At 27.3% G+C, this 18328-nt stretch overlaps 1 protein-coding gene across 1 annotated transcript in view; it reads left to right on the top strand.

Annotated features, from left to right (window-relative positions):
* Positions 1-11695, top strand: part of LOC131806469 (pickpocket protein 19-like) — a 47433-nt gene extending 35738 nt beyond the window's left edge. Inside the window, exon 5 of the mRNA XM_059130565.1 lies at positions 11584-11695. Coding sequence (XP_058986548.1) covers positions 11584-11695 — 112 coding nt within the window. The remainder of the gene's footprint in view (positions 1-11583) is intronic.
* Positions 11696-18328: the final 6633 nt, after the last annotated feature.

The raw sequence follows: 18328 nt of genomic DNA, 5'->3' as shown, positions 1-18328 counted from the left end.
AAAAATATTTTTAAAAAAATTACGTTCATCGAAGGCTTTGCAAAAAATATATTTTTTAAATCCCGGTTTTTGAAGTCTTCGGAAAAAAATTATTTTAAAAAAAATCACGTTCATCGTAGACCTTGCAAAAAATATTTTTTTAAAAATTCTACGTTTTTCGAGACCTTAAAAAATATTTTTTTTTAAATCCGCGTTTGTCGAAGACTTTGAAAAAATATTTTTTTTTAAAATTCCACGTTTTTCGAGACCTAAAAAAATATTTTTCTTTAAAAAATTTACGTTTGTCGAAGACTTGCAAAAGATATTTTTTTAAATCCACGTTTATCGAAGATTTTGAAGAAATGTTTTATTAAAAATCCACGTTTATCGAAGACCTTGAAATAATTTGTTTTAAAAAATCCACGTTTATTATAGTTTTAAGAAAAATATTTTCTACGAAATCCACGTTTATCGAAGACTTCAAAAAAATAATTTAAAAACCAACGTTTATAGAAGACTTTGACAAAATTTATTTTAAAATATATTTTAAGAAATCCACTTTTACTATTGTCTTGGAAAAAATATATTTAAATAATCCAAGGTTTTTTAAGGCTCCCGACAAATATATTTTTAAAAATCCACGTTTATGGAAGACCTCGAAAAAGTATATTATAAAAAATGCAGGTTTCTTATAGACTTGAGAAATCTATATTTTAAAACAATCACGTTTACTGCAGACTACAAAAATATATATATTTAAAAAAAATCACTTTGATATAGTCCTCCAAAAATATTTTTTAAACCATCCACGCTTGATATATTCCTTCAAAAATATTTTTTGAAACATCCACGTTTGATATAGTCCTTCAAAAAATATATTTTAAAAAATCCACGTTTATCGAAGACCTTGAAAAAATAGTTTTTAAAAATTCCACGTTTGTACAAAAGTTGGAAAAAATATTTTTTAAATAAAGGAATCCTATATATTTTTTATTTTTTTAAAAATCCACGTTTGTCGAAGATCTTGAAAAAATATATTTTAAAAAATCCACGTTTATCGAAGACCTTGAAAAAATATATTTTAAAAAATCCACGTTTGTCGAAGATCTTGAAAAAATATATTTTAAAAAATCCACGTTTTTGAAGTCTTTGTAAAAATGTATTTTAAAAATTCCACGTTCATCAAAGACTCGAAAAAGTATCTTTAAAAAATCCACGTCTTTCGAAAACATCGAAAAAATATATTTTACAAACTCCACGTTTATCGAAGACCTTGAAAAAATATATATTAAAAAACTCCACGTTTATTATAGTTTTTAAAAAAATACTTCATAAATACTTCCACGTTTGTCGAAGACATCAAAAAAATGTTTTTGTTTTTAATCCACGGTTATTATAGTTTTAAGAAAATTATTTTTTAAAAAATCCACGTTCGACCAGGACCCAGAAAAATATTTTTTAAAATTTCTACGTTTAACGAAGCGCTTAAAAAAATATTTTTTAAAAAATCCACGTTTGTCAAGGACCCAGAAAAAATATTTTTTAAAAATTCTATGTTTATCGAAGCGCTTAAAAATATTTTTTTTAAAAAAATCCACGTTTGTAAAAGACCTCAAAAAAAAAAAATATTTTAAAAGAATTCTGCGTTTGTCGATGTGCTTAATAAATATTTTTTAAAAATTCTACGTTTATCGAAGCGCTTAAAAAAATATTTTTTAAAAAATCCACGTTTGTAAAAGGCCTCAAGAAAATATTTTAAAAGAACTCTGCGTTTGTCGATGTGCTTAATAAATATTTTTTAAAAAATCCACGTTTATCGACGTCTTAGAGAAAATATATTTCGAAAAAAAAAACGTATATAGAAGAACTCGATAGAATTTATTTTAAAAAATCCACGTTTATAGAAATCACGAAAAAATATTTTTTTTTTCAAAATCCCCATTTATCCAAGACTTCGAAAAAAAAATATATTTTTTTAAAAGGACTTCGGAAAAATATATTTTTTGAGATCAAAAATTTTTGTTAAAAAAAGTATGTTTGTTTTCCCCGCAACCGACCAATACCACCTGTACGGGTGCTTATCTAGTTAGTCTTGTTTGATGTTGTTATCTCCTGATTCCCTCGGAAAATGTGTGTATTTTCCTTTTTTGTTGCTTTTCCCGTCTCCTCATCATTTTTCGTTTTTCCATTTTTTTTTTTTGAATTTTTGTTACGTTTTGCTTTGCTTGTTTTTTTATGACACGGTACAATGTTAATTTTGTGGCTTTGGGCAATATTGAGGAATACGAGTGTGTGTGTGGTTGTTGAGGATTTTGTATCACACACACACAAACTCTGCTCAGACCTCCTGCCGAAGAACTGATGAGAAGCCAGGACTTCAACTAATTTATCGTTTGTGTTTTATGTGTTGTTGATATTGTCTTGTCGCCATCAACCAAAACTCAGGGAAAAAACTCAAATGAATTTACTTTAGATTTTTGTTCTACGCTCGTTCGTTGGTTCGCTTTCATCTCTTCTTGTTTTATGGCCAGAACGAGAGAGAGTCTTTAATGGAAAGCTAGAATGCTAATTCTTGTTGTTGATTTGGGTCACAGACCACAACAGAATGGATGACTTGGAACCGCAAAAAAAACCTAATATGCACGTTTGATTTAATGAACCGATGCGCTTGGAGGATAATGTTAGAACTCATCAATTTAGAAGCGTTCCGAAATTGCTCTGAATTTTAAATGGGGAATTTTCAAAACACATAATTTTCAAGGACCAGGCTGGATTTTTTAAAGGATATTTTTTCAATGACCAAACACAGGGGTGGATTTTTTAAAAATATTTTTTCATGGACCTAATATAATCGTGGATTTTTTAAAAGTATTTTTTCATGGACCTAATATAAATGTGGATTTTCTAAAAAATATATTTTCATGGACCAAATGTAAACGTGGATTTTTTAAAAATATTTTTTTCATGGACCTAATATAAACGTGGATTTTTTAAAAATATTTTTTCAAGTTCCAAATATAAACGTGGATTTTTTAAAAATATTTTTTCAAGTTCCAAATATAAACGTGGACTTTTTAAAAATATTTTTTCAAGTTCAAAATATAAACGTGGATTTTTTTAAAAATATGAATTTTTTAAAAATATTCTTTCATGGACCTAATATAAACGTGGATTTTTTAAAAATATGAATTTTTTAAAAATATTCTTTCATGGACCTAATATAAACGTGAATTTTTTAAAAATATGAATTTTTTAAAAATACTTTTTCATGGACCTAATATAAACGTGAATTTTTAAAAATATTTTTTCAAGTTCCAAATATAAACGTGGATTTTTTAAAAATATTTTTTCAAGTTCCAAATATAAACGTGGATTTTTTAAAAATATTTTTTCAAGTTCCAAATATAAACGTGGACTTTTTAAAAATATTTTTTCAAGTTCAAAATATAAACGTGGATTTTTTTAAAAATATGAATTTTTTAAAAATATTCTTTCATGGACCTAATATAAACGTGGATTTTTTAAAAATATGAATTTTTTAAAAATATTCTTTCATGGACCTAATATAAACGTGAATTTTTTAAAAATATGAATTTTTTAAAAATACTTTTTCATGGACCTAATATAAACGTGAATTTTTAAAAATATTTTTTCAAGTTCCAAATATAAACGTGGATTTTTTAAAAATATTTTTTTCAAGTTCCAAATATAAACGTGGATTTTTTAAAAATATTTTTTCAAGTTCCAAATATAAACGTGGATTTTTTAAAAATATTTTTTCAAGTTCCAAATATAAACGTCGATTTTTTAAAATATTTTTTCAAGTTCCAAATATAAACGTGGACTTTTTAAAAATATTTTTTCAAGTTCAAAATATAAACGTGGATTTTTTTAAAAATATGAATTTTTTAAAAATATTCTTTCATGGACCTAATATAAACGTGGATTTTTTAAAAATATGAATTTTTTAAAAATATTCTTTCATGGACCTAATATAAACGTGAATTTTTTAAAAATATGAATTTTTTAAAAATACTTTTTCATGGACCTAATATAAACGTGAATTTTTAAAAATATTTTTTCAAGTTCCAAATATAAACGTGGATTTTTTAAAAATATTTTTTCAAGTTCCAAATATAAACGTGGATTTTTTAAAAATATTTTTTCAAGTTCCAAATATAAACGTGGATTTTTTAAAAATATTTTTTCAAGTTCCAAATATAAACGTGGATTTTTTAAAAATATTTTTTCAAGTTCCAAATATAAACGTGGATTTTTTAAAATATTTTTTCAAGTTCCAAATATAAACGTGGATTTTTTAAAAATATTTTTTCAAGTTCCAAATATAAACGTGGACTTTTTAAAAATATGTTTTCAAGTTCCAAATGTAAACGTGGATTTTTTTAAAAATATGAATTTTTTAAAAATATTCTTTCATGGACCTAATATAAACGTGAATTTTTTAAAAATATGAATTTTTTAAAAATATTCTTTCATGGACCTAATATAAACGTGGATTTTTTAAAAATATTTTTTCATGGACCTAATATAAACGTGAATTTTTTAAAAATATTTTTTCAAGGACCTAATATAAACGTGGATTTATTAAAAATATTTTTTCAAGGACCTAATATAAACGTGGATTTATTAAAAATATTTTTTCAAGGACCTAATATAAACGTGGATTTATTAAAAATATTTTTTCATGGACCTAATATAAACGTGGATTTTTTATAAATATTTTTTCATGGACCTAATATAAACGTGGATTTTTTAAAAATATTTTTTCAAGTTCAAAATATAAACGTGGATTTTTTTAAAATATTTTTTCAAGTTCCAAATATAAACGTGGATTTTTTAAAAATATTTTTTCAAGTTCCAAATATAAACGTGGATTTTTTAAAAATATTTTTTCAAGTTCCAAATATAAACGTAGATTTTTTAAAAATATGAATTTTTTAAAAATATTTTTTCATGGACCTAATATAAACGTGGATTTTTTAAAAATATTTTTGAGCAAATTAATGAAAATCTTTACAAAAATATCGTTTTAAAAATAAAAAATCAACCTCCGTTGTGGTCTGATAGGCTTGACTCCCCGCCCTTAAAAATATTTAACTTGCGGTTAACCATTAAATCCGTGAAAATTTTACCAAACTGTGGTTGGCATCGTTTGGGTTTTGATACATCAACCTCCTCACCCCTTCTCTGCTCTTCACCTTCCAACATTTCACACCTAACCTCCCTTCCCCACAACAAAACAACTGACATTCACCTCCTCTTAACTTCCAAAGATAATTTCCTCTTCAAATTTGTTTACAACAAGGAAGCTAGGTAGGTGGCTATGAATTTTTTGCCGAATTTCATAGCAAAAACTTGAAGAGTGATGCTGATTAAATGGCAAAACACTTAAAAAGCAGGCAAACGAGCAAGAAAAACGCCAGCTAGCAAAGAACTACACAGAGAGCTAGGAAGGAAATGGAAAATTAACAGAAAAATTATTTCAAGAACACCAACACCCAGCCCATTTCAACCCAGCTTCCACTGCCTTATGGCCTGAAGGTGTCTTTGGCAGTGGTTTTTCGGTGAAGGTAATTGTGGTTGTGTTTAACAACCGAAAAATTTGTGCCACCGATTACCTCTAGTCCGGAGGCAATGCATGGAAGGAAGAATGATGTTAGTTCGAAGTAAGCAGAAGGTAGGAAATATAAAAAGATTTATTAGATAAGCGGTGTATCTAACATAACTATAAATGTAGGAATGTCTATAAAATGAAATTGTAATGAAGGTTCAGTGGGGAAGGAGAAGCAACAAAGAGAAAGTGATTACTTGGAAATTGGGGATAATAAAAATATATAAATTTTATAAACGTAGATTTTTTTAAAATATTTTTTCACGGACTACCATCAAACATGGATTTTTTTTTAAATATTTTTTTAGGACTACCATCAAACGAGGATTTTTTAAAAATATTTTTTCAAGGCTTAACAAGAAATGTGGAAGTTTTACAAATATTTTCTCAAGGACTACCATCAAACGTGGATTTTTTTAAAAATATTTTCTCAAGGACTATCAATAAACGTGGATTTTTAAAAAAATATTTTCTCAAGGACACTATCAATAAACGTGGATTTTTTAAAAATATTTTCTCAAAGACACTATCAATAAACAAGGACTTTTTAAAAATATTTTCTCAAGGCTTAACAATAAACGTGGATTTTTTAAAAATATTTTCTCAAGGCTTAACAATAAACGTGGATTTTTTTAAAAATATTTTCTCAAGGCTTAACAATAAACGTGGATTTTTTAAAAATATTTTCTCAAGGCTTAACAATAAAAATTGATTTTTAAAAATATTTTCTCAAGGCTTAACAATAAAAATGGATTTTTTAAAAATATTTTTTCAAGGACTACCATCAAACGTGGAATTTTTAAAAATATTTTTCAAGAACAACCATCAAACGAGGATTTTTTAAAAATATTTTTTCAAGGCTTAACAAAAAAAGTGGATGTTTTAAAAAAATTTTTTCAAGGTCTACCATCAAACGTGGATTTTTTTTAAAAATATTTTCTCAAGGACTATCAATAAACGTGATTTTTTAAAAATATTTTCTCAAGAACTATCAATAAACGTTGATTTTTTAAAAATATTTTCTCAAGGACTACGATCAAACGTGGATTTTTTAAAAAATATTTTCTCAAGGACTATTAACAAACGTGGATTTTTTTAAAAATATTCTCTCATAGACTATCAATGAATGTGGATTTTTTAAAAATATTTACTCAAGGACTATCAAAAAACGTGGATTTTTTAAAAATATTTTCTCAAGGCCTAACAAAAAACGTGAATTTTTTAAAAATATTTGCTCAAGGTCTATCAATAAACGTGGATTTTTTAAAATATTTTCTCAAGGACTATCAATAAACGTGGATTTTTTAAAATATTTTCTCAAGGACTATCAAAAAACGTGGATTTTTTAAAAATATTTCCTCAAGGCTTAGCAATAAACGTGGATTTTTAAAAAATATTTTTTCAAGGACTATCAATAAACGTAGATTTTTTTAAAATATTTCCTCAAGGCTTAACAATAAACGTGGATTTTTAAAAAAATATTTGCTCAAGGACTATCAATAAACGTGGATTTTTTAAAATATTTTCTCAAGGACTATCAATAAACGTGGATTTTTTAAAATATTTTCTCAAGGACTACCATCAAACGTGGATTTTTTAAAAACATTTTTTGCAAGGGCTATTGATAAACGCGGTTTTTAAAAGTATTTTTTCAAGGGCTACTGATAAACGTGGTGTTTTAAAAGATTTTTTTTTAAGGGCTACTAATGAACGTGGAATTTTTAAAGATATTTCATCAGGGTCTATTGATAAACGTGGATTTTTTTTAAAGATTTTTTTAAGGACTACCATCAAACGAGGATTTTTTAAAAATATTTTCTCAAGGCTTAACAAAAAATGTGGATGTTTTAAAAATATTTTCTCAAGGCTTAACAAAAAATGTGGATGTTTTAAAAATATTTTCTCAAGGACTACCATCAAACGTGGATTTTTTTTAAATATTTTTTCAAGGTCCATTGATAAACGTGGATTTTTTTAAAATATTTCTTCAAGGTCTATTGATAAACGTGGATTTTTTTAAAATATTTTTTAAGGACTACCATCAAACGTGGATTTTTTTAAAATATTTTTTAAGGACTACCATCAAACGAGGATTTTTTAAAAATATTTTTTCAAGGACTATCAATAAACGTAGATTTTTTTAAAATATTTTTTCAAGGGCAATCAATAAATGTGGATTTTTTAAAAATATTTTTTCAAGGGCAATCAATAAACGTGGATTTTTTAAAAATATTTTTTCAAGGGCAATCAATAAACGTGGATTTTTTAAAAATATTTTTTCAAGGGCAATCAATAAACGTGGATTTTTTAAAAATATTTTTTCAAGGGCAATCAATAAACGTGGATTTTTTAAAAATATTTTTTCAAAGGCAATCAATAAACGTGGATTTTTTAAAAATATTTTTTCAAGGAGCCAATATAAACGTGGATATTTTAAAATTTTTTTCTCAAGGACTGTCAATAAAAGTGGATTTTTTAAAAATATTTTCTCAAAGACCATTAGTAAGCGTGGGTTTTTATAAATATTTTCTCAAAGACCATTAATAAACGTGATTTTTATAAATATTTTCTCAAGGACTTTCAAAAAACGTGATTTTTTTTAATATTTTCTTTCAAAAAACTTGATTTTTTTAAAAAAATATTTTATCAAGGGCCCTATCTAAACATTTTTTATTTAATTTTTCAAGATCCATTACATCTTCCTCTTTTCCTTGCACTCTCTATCTTAAGGACTAACTTATTCTCGCTAATATTAATGTCTCATCATTAACCTAATCAGTGTTACGCTCATAATAATCACTGCCTTGACTTTCTAATGACAAGGATGCTCTTCTTATCCCTGCCATGCCGTGGCGAGCTTTATCAAATATTACAAAGTGCCGAACGTCTTCTTTGGCCTTTGCCATTCTCTACCACCTCCCACCCCAAACACTACCCGACATCTGTTTTTCATCCTGGCTCACATTAAGGTTCCCCGTAATGGGGACGAAACTGTTCATTAATTAACTTCTCGTTCAACTTCATTAATCTTAAATTATCAATAAAATATCGTTTACCTATTTACCTAGTCAGTCATTTGCTTCCACCTTTTCCCCCCACCACCTCCTCTACCATGCTGCAGGGCAATTAACTTCATTGTTCAGTCTTTGAAATTTTTATTAAGATTCTGCATTTTATTTTTGTGCTTTTTAATTTGTCGCCTGAAAGCATTGGCTATTTGATGGTGTGACTTTCTCTTGGAAATGGCAGGAAAAGATATTTGAAAGTGTCCTTATCTCTCCAGCTTCCCCTTTCACACAGACAATGGTGGCCAATAACCATCTTTTTTTTGTGTAGTTCAAAATATTTTCATTAACTCTTCAATGAAAACAAGAGTCAAATTGCCTTGTTACAGTTCAATGGCGATTTTTGGAAAGGGAGATATTGGTAGAAGTGATTTGGAGGAGTTATTAGTTAACTATGCCAAATATTAAATTAATCAAAAATATTTCTGAGGTCTATAATAAATTTGGATTAATAGTCTTTTAGATATATTTTTAAAAAATCCAAGTTCATAAATAGTCCTTGAGAAAATATTTTTAAAAAATCCAAGTTTATTGTTAAGCCTTGAGAAAATATTTTTAAAAAATCCAAGTTTTTCTGTTAAGCCTTGAGAAAATATTTTTAAAAAATCCACATTCCTTGAGAAAATATTTTTAAAAAATCCACGATTTTCTGTTAAGCCTTGAGAAAATATTTTTAAAAAATCCACGTTTATTGTTAAGCCTTGAGAAAATATTTTTAAAAAATCCACGTTTATTGTTAGGCCTTGAGAAAATATTTTTAAAAAATCCACGTTTATTGTTAGGCCTTGAGAAAATATTTTTAAAAAATCCACGTTTATTGTTAGGCCTTGTGAAAATATTTTTAAAAAATCCACGTTCATAGATAGTCCTTGAGAAAATATTTTTAAAAAATCCACGTTTATTGTTAAGCCTTGTGAAAATATTTTTAAAAAATCCACGTTTATTGTTAAGTCTTGAGAAAATATTTTTAAAAAATCCACGTTTATTGTTAAGTCTTGAGAAAATATTTTTAAAAAATCCACGTTTATTGTTAAGTCTTGAGAAAATATTTTTAAAAAATCCACGTTTATTGTTAAGCCTTGAGAAAATATTTTTAAAAAATCCCCGTTTATTGTTAAGCCTTGAAAAAATATTTTTAAAAAATCCACGATTATTGTTCAGAATTGAGAAAATATTTTTAAAAAATCCACGTTTATTGTTAAGCATTGAGAAAATATTTTTTTAAAAATCCACGTTTATTTATAGTCCTTGAGAAAATATTTTTAAAAAATCCACGTTTATTGTTAAGCCTTGAGAAAATATTTTTAAAAAAATCCACGTTTATTGTTAAATCTTGAAAAAATATTTTTAAAAAATCCACGTTTATTGTTAAGCCTTGAGAAAATATTTGTAAAAAATCCACGTTTATTGTTAAGCCTTGAGAAAATATTTTTAAAAAATCCACGTTTTTTGTTAAGCCTTGAAAAAATATTTTTAAAAAATCCACGTTTAATGTTAAGCCTTGAGATAATATTTTTAAAAAATCCACATTTAATGTTAAGCCTTGAAAAAATATTTTTAAAAAATCCACGTTTATTGTTAAGCCTTGAGAAAATATATTCGAAAAATTCAAATTTATTGTTAAGCCTTGAGAAAATATTTTTAAAAAAATCCACGTTTATTGTTAAGCCTTGAGAAAATATTTTTAAAAAAATCCACGTTTATTGTTAAGCCTTGAGAAAATATTTTTAAAAAAATCCACGTTTATTGTTAAGCCTTGAGAAAATATTTTTAATAAATCCACGTTTATTGTTAAGCCTTGAGAAAATATTTTTAAAAAAATCCACGTTTATTGTTAAGCCTTGAGAAAATATTTTTAAAAAAATCCACGTTTATTGTTAAGCCTTGAGAAAATATTTTTAATAAATCCACGTTTATTGTTAAGCCTTGAGAAAATATTTTTAAAAAATCCACGTTTATTGTTAAATCTTGAGAAAATATTTTTAAAACATCCACGTTTATTGTTAAGCCTTGAGAAAATATTTGTAAAAAATCCACGTTTATTGTTAAGCCTTGAGAAAATATTTTTAAAAAATCCGCGTTTATTGTTAAGCCTTGAGAAAATATTTGTAAAAAATCCACGTTTATTGTTAAGCCTTGAGAAAATATTTTTAAAAAGTCCACGTTTATTGTTAAGCCTTGAGAAAATATTTTTAAAAAATCCACGTTTATTAATGCCTCTTAGAAAAATATTTTTCAAAATGGACCTTGAAAATGTATGCTTTAAAAATTATTTTCCACTTACATCTTTTCAATCTTCAATAACATCCTCCCTTCCCTCGACAACAACATTGAATCCTAATTTCCAATTCAATTGAACACAACAACTCAATCTCCATAATTACGTTAAGCCCCATGTCCATCCAGGCGGCCATCAAAGCATATTTACGACTAAAGTGCGTCTGAATATTAGATTCGCCATTCGTTGTGTTCGAATGTGTGGGTGTTAATGTAGCGTTTGTGTGTGTTCGTGTGTGGAGCGATTTTTCGGTTTTGTATTAAACTGTTTATCCGGCAGACAATCATCATATTTGTGGGTCATTTAATATTGACTTATGTTACTGTGTCCATTCGCATTCACATTGGCCCCATGTAGAGGGGCACTGCAGTGCGTTCGCGATCTCCTGCATCCCTCCACGAATGATGCAAAAAGAATTCCAATTGTCAAAGGTCAATTGCAGTGAAGCACCTCCAGCCAGCTAGTCAGCCGACCCGCCAACTGGCCATAATAAAATCTAGTGAGCACTCGTTGTGTGAACTCCAATCGTGACTGGATGATAGTCAGTCGTCATCGTTGACCAGCCAGAGCCAGATCGCCGCATTCCCTGGTCCTCTGATTGGATAATGTTTATTTTCCCAAATGCTTAGAAATAGAAATTTCCACGGTGTTTATGATGGGAATGGTAATTGTGGTAGTGGCCGTAGTGGTGGTGGTGGTGGTGGCTATGCTGGCGCTAACACCAGCGATAAAAATAAATAAAGTGGACTTAATGGCAATAGTGCTGATTGGATTTTTGGATTTCTGTTTTCGGAACAGTGTGGGGGGGTGGAGGTTGATGTCCTTCTTAACATCATTAATGCTGCACGACAGAGGTATAAACATCAAACAGGCGTAATATTGATTATAGGTTCAATGGCCCATAAAGTTGAGGAGTCCAAGTTAAAACATAAAAAAATAAAAAAGGACATCACGGGGCTTCGAGTATTTTATTAAAATCTTTTCCAAGTACTATTAATAAACGAGGATTTTTTACAAATATTTTTTAGGGCTTAAATATAATCGTGGATTTTTTAAAAATATTTTTTCAAGGATAAAATATATACGTGGATTTTTTGAAAATATTTTTTCAATGAGCCAATATAAACGTGGATTTTTTAAAAATATTTATTTCACGGCTATCAATAATCGTGGATTTTTTAAAAATATTTTTTCAAGGAGCCAATATAAACGTGGATTTTTTAAAAATATTTTTTCAAGGAGCCAATATAAACGTGGATTTTTTAAAAATATTTTTTCAAGGCGCCAATATAAACGTGGATTTTTTAAAAATATTTTTTCAAGGAGCCAATATAAACGTGGATTTTTTAAAAATATTTTTTCAAGGAGCCAATATAAACGTGGATTTTTTAAAAATATTTTTTCAAGGAGCCAATATAAACGTGGATTTTTTAAAAATATTTTTTCAAGGAGCCAATATAAACGTGGATTTTTTAAAAATATTTTTTCAAGGAGCCAATATAAACGTGGATTTTTTAAAAATATTTTTTCAAGGAGCCAATATAAACGTGGATTTTTTAAAAATATTTTTTCAATTTCCAAATATAAATGTGGATTCTTTAAAAATATTTTTTCAAGGAGCCATTATAAACGTGGATTTTTTAAAAATATTTTTTCAAGGAGCAATTATAAACGTGGATTTTTTAAAAATATTTTTTTAAAGAGCCAATATAAACGTGGATTTTTTAAAAATTGTTTTTCAATGAGCCAATATAAACGTGGATTTTTTAAAAATATTTTTTCAAGGAGCCAATATAAACGTGGATTTTTTAAAAATATTTTTTCAAGGAGCCAATATAAACGTGTATTTTTTAAAAAAATATTTTTTCAAGGAGCCAATATAAACGTGGATTTTTTAAAAATATTTTTTCAAGGAGCCAATATAAACGTGGATTTTTTAAAAATTGTTTTTCAATGAGCCAATATAAACGTGGATTTTTTAAAAAAATATTTTTTCAAGGAGCCAATATAAACGTGGATTTTTTAAAAATATTTTTTAAAGGAGCCAATATAAACGTGGATTTTTTAAAAATTGTTTTTCAATGAGCCAATATAAACGTGGATTTTTGAAAAATATTTTTTCAAGGCGCCAATATAAACGTGGATTTTTAAAAATTGTTTTTCAAGGAGCCAATATAAACATGGATTTTTTAAAAATATTTTTTCAAGGAGCCAATATAAACGTGGATTTTTTAAAAATATTTTTTCAAGGAGCCAATATGAACGTGGATTTTTTAAAAATTGTTTTTCAAAGAGCCAATATAAACGTGGATTTTTTAAAAATATTTTTTCAAGGAGACAAAATAAACGTGGATTTTTTAAAAATATTTTTTCCGAGGCTATAATAATCGTGGATTTTTTTAAAAATATTTTTTCAAGGAGACAAAATAAACGTGGATTTTTTAAAAATATTTTTTCCGAGGCTATAATAATCGTGGATTTTTTAAAAATATCTTTTCAAGTCCCAAATATAAATGTGGATTTTTTAAAAATATTTTTTCGAGGAGCCAATATAAACGTGGATTTTTTAAAAATATTGTTTCAGGGAGCCAATATAAACGTGGATTTTTTAAAAATATTTTTCAAGGAGCCAATATAAACGTGGATTTTTTAAAAATATTTTTCAAGGAGCCAATATAAACGTGGATTTTTTAAAAATATTTTTTCGAGGAGCCAATATAAACGTGGATTTTTTAAAAATATTGTTTCAGGGAGCCAATATAAACGTGGATTTTTTAAAAATATTTTTCAAGGAGCCAATATAAACGTGAATTTTTTAAAAATATTTCTTCATGGAGCAAATATAAACGTGGATTTTTTTAAAATATTTTTCAAGGAGCCAATATAAACGTGAATTTTTTAAAAATATTTCTTCATGGAGCAAATATAAACGTGGATTTTTTTAAAATATTTTTCTAGGACTATCAAAAAACGTGGATTTTTTAAAAAATATTTTCTCTAGGACTATCAAAAAACGTGGATTTTTTAAAAATATGTTTTCAAGAAGCCAATATAAACGTGGATTTTTTAAAAATATTTTTTTAAAGAGCCAATATAAACGTGGATTTTTTAAAAATATTTTTTCAAGGAGCCAATATAAACGTGGATTTTTTAAAAATATTTTCTCAAGGAGCCAATATAAACGTGGATTTTTTAAAAATATTTTTTTAAAGAGCCAATATAAACGTGGATTTTTTAAAAATTGTTTCTCAAGGAGCCAATATAAACGTGGATTTTTTAAAAATATTTTTTCAAGGAGCCAATATAAACGTGGATTTTTTAAAAATTGTTTCTCAAGGAGCCAATATAAACGTGGATTTTTTAAAAATATTTTTTCAAGGAGCCAATATAAACGTGGATTTTTTAAAAATTGTTTCTCAAGGAGCCAATATAAACGTGGATTTTTTAAAAATATTTTTTTAAAGAGCCAATATAAACGTGGATTTTTTAAAAATATTTTTTCAAGGAGCCAATATAAACGTGGATTTTTTAAAAATATTTTCTCAAGGAGCCAATATAAACGTGGATTTTTTAAAAATATTTTTTTAAAGAGCCAATATAAACGTGGATTTTTTAAAAATATTTTTTTAAAGTGCCAATATAAACGTGGATTTTTTAAAAATATTTTTTCAAGGAGCCAATATAATCGTGGATTTTTTAAAAATATTTTTTCAAGGAGCCAATATAAACGTGGATTTTTTAAAAATATTTTTTCAAGGAGCCAATATAAACGTGGATTTTTTAAAAATATTTTTTCAAGGAGCCAATATAAACGTGGATTTTTAAAAATTGTTTTTCAAGGAGCCAATATAAACGTGGATTTTTTAAAAAGTGTTTTTCAAGGAGCCAAAATAAACGTGGATTTTTTAAAAATATTTTTTCCGAGGCTATAATAATCGTGGATTTTTTAAAAATATCTTTTCAAGTCCCAAATATAAACGTGGATTTTTTAAAAATATTTTTTCGATGAGCCAATATAAACGTGGATTTTTTAAAAATGTTGTTTCAGGGAGCCAATATAAACGTGGATTTTTTAAAAATATTTTTCAAGGAGCCAATATAAACGTGGATTTTTTAAAAATATTTTTTCGAGGAGCCAATATAAACGTGAATTTTTTAAAAATATTTCTTCATGGAGCAAATATAAACGTGGATTTTTTAAAAATATTTTTCTAGGACTATCAAAAAACGTGGATTTTTTAAAAAATATTTTCTCTAGGACTATCAAAAAAACGTGGATTTTTTAAAAATATGTTTTCAAGAAGCCAATATAAACATGGATTTTTTAAAAATATGTTTTCAATGAGGCAATATAAACGTTGATTTTTAAAAATATTTTTTCTAGAATTATCAATAAACGTGGATTTTTTAAAAATATTTTTTCTAGGATTATCAATAATCGTGGATTTTTTAAAAATATTTTATCAAGACTTTTTTTTCTTACATTTTTAAAGATCCAATAATTCAAATCATAATTTCCAAAATTTAAAAACATCACTTAAATCGCCTACAACAACCTTCACGTGTGAACTGCACCTAATTTAATTAAGCCAAGCATTGTTCACGCCGTCACTGTTGCCCGTCATAATCGAATTTGCATAATTAATTTAATTTGACGCTATCCTGCAAAAAGGATGTAAAATTAAATGAACAAAGGACCAACTCTCGAAGCCCCCATTCATGGGCGTGCAAGAAAAGAATCATCTCTAATGAGCGTTTATTTAAATCTCGAGAGTGTTAGCAAAAGATTTGCATTAATTCATGGCAACATTTATGAGGCGCTCGCCCTGCCCACACTCCTTCACACCCGCACACAGATAGACAAACACACACATATGCAGTGAGTGAGAAATGTATATCTCGGCCACATATTTTAATGCAACCCAGCCAAAACATCGCTGGGGGAATAGGCGCTGGCGCCAAGGATATTGGCGGAGTGGCTGGAGGGGCCATGTGAGCAACAGTGAAAGTTGAACCCTTGATTCTTTCCGCTTCATCATCATCATCGTCTCCACTTGAGTTGAACAACGATAAACAAGAATCCCTCCTCCACTTAAGGATGAACTTGGTGTGTGTGTGTGTCTGTATGGGTGTTTGCATGTTTATTATGCTTGCATGTGTGAAGGCGGGTGTTAGGAGGGGGCAGACATGTGTGTGGCTGTCTGTTTATAAGTTTGTATAACTTTTACTAAATGTTGTGAATTTTTAGAGGTTTGGGTAATGTTGTGCGTATGTGAGTGTGTGTTGTGTTGTTAACATGTCTGTTTATTGTGAATATACAATGGCAGTTACTTATACATATAAAGAGAATTCATTACTCATGGATACACCAATACAATTGGGTTTTCTGGGGAATGGAAATGAGTGTGGTGTAATGAGGAGGGTGGATTTTTTAAAAATATATATTTTGTGGATTATCAATAAACGTGGATTTTTCAAAAATATTGTTTCAAGGAGCCAATACAAACGGGGATTTTTTAAAAATATTTTTTCAAGGAGCCAATATAAATTAAAAAATATTTTTTCAAGGAGCCAATATAAACGTGGATTTTTCAAAAATATTGTTTCAAGGAGCCAATACAAACGGGGATTTTTTAAAAATATTTTTTCAGAAGCCAATATAAACGTGCATTTTTAAAAATATTTTTTCAAGGAGCCAATATAAAAGTGGATTTTTAAAAATATTTTTTCAAGGAGCCAATATAAACTTGGATTTTTATACCATGAAAAAATATTCTTTAAAAAATCCACGCCTTATATAGATCTTGAAAAAATATTCTTTAAGTCATCCACGCCTTATATAGAGCTTGAAAAAATATTCTTTAAAAAATCCACGCCTTATATAGAGCTTGAAAAAATATTCTTTAAAAAATCCACGCCTCATGTAGACCTTGAAAAAATATTCTTTAAAAAATCCACGCCTCATGTAGACCTTGAAAAAATATTCTTTAAAAAATCCACGCCTCATGTAGACCTTGAAAAAATATTCTTTAAAAAATCCACGCCTCATGTAGACCTTGAAAAATATTCTTTAAAAAATCCACGCCTCATGTAGACCTTGAAAAAATATTCTTTAAAAAATCCACGCCTCATGTAGACCTTGAAAAAATATTCTTTAAAAAATCCACGCCTCATGTAGACCTTGAAAAAATATTCTTTAAAAAATCCACGCCTCATGTAGACCTTGAAAAAATATTCTTTAAAAAATCCACGCCTCATGTAGACCTTGAAAAAATATTCTTTAAAAAATCCACGCCTCATGTAGACCTTGAAAAAATATTCTTTAAAAAATCCACGCCTCATGTAGACCTTGAAAAAATATTCTTTAAAAAATCCACGCCTCATGTAGACCTTGAAAAAATATTCTTTAAAAAATCCACGCCTCATGTAGACCTTGAAAAATATTCTTTAAAAAATCCACGCCTCATGTAGACCTTGAAAAAATATTCTTTAAAAAATCCACGCCTCATGTAGACCTTGAAAAAATATTCTTTAAAAAATCCACGCCTCATGTAGACCTTGAAAAAATATTCTTTAAAAAATCCACGCCTCATGTAGACCTTGAAAAAATATTCTTTAAAAAATCCACACCTTATTTAGACCTTGAAAAAATATTCTTTAAAAAATCCACGCCTCATGTAGACCTTGAAAAAATATTCTTTAAAAAATCCACGCCTCATGTAGACCTTGAAAAAAATATTCTTTAAAAAATCCACGCCTCATGTAGACCTTGAAAAAATATTCTTTAAAAAATCCACGCCTCATGTAGACCTTGAAAAAATATTCTTTAAAAAATCCACGCCTCATGTAGACCTTGAAAAAATATTCTTTAAAAAATCCACGCCTCATGTAGACCTTGAAAAAATATTCTTTAAAAAATCCACGCCTCATGTAGACCTTGAAAAAATATTCTTTAAAAAATCCACGCCTCATGTAGACCTTGAAAAAATATTCTTTAAAAAATCCACACCTCATTTAGACCTTGAAAAAATATTCTTTAAAAAATCCACGCCTCATGTAGACCTTGAAAAAAATATTCTTTAAAAAATCCACGCCTCATGTAGACCTTGAAAAAATATTCTTTAAAAAATCCACGCCTCATGTAGACCATGAAAAAATATTCTTTAAAAAATCCACGCCTCATGTAGACCTTGAAAAAATATTCTTTAAAAAATCCACGCCTCATGTAGACCTTGAAAAAATATTCTTTAAAAATCCACGCCTCATGTAGACCTTGAAAAAATATTCTTTAAAAAATCCACGCCTCATGTAGACCTTGAAAAAATATTCTTTAAAAAATCCACGCCTCATGTAGACCTTGAAAAAATATTCTTT

The sequence above is a fragment of the Musca domestica genome, unplaced genomic scaffold, assembly GCF_030504385.1.
Source record: "Musca domestica strain aabys unplaced genomic scaffold, Musca_domestica.polishedcontigs.V.1.1 766, whole genome shotgun sequence".
Classification (NCBI taxonomy): Eukaryota; Metazoa; Arthropoda; class Insecta; order Diptera; family Muscidae; genus Musca; species Musca domestica.
Note: the sequence above shows the minus strand (reverse complement) of the source record. Positions and strands in the feature narration are given on the sequence as shown.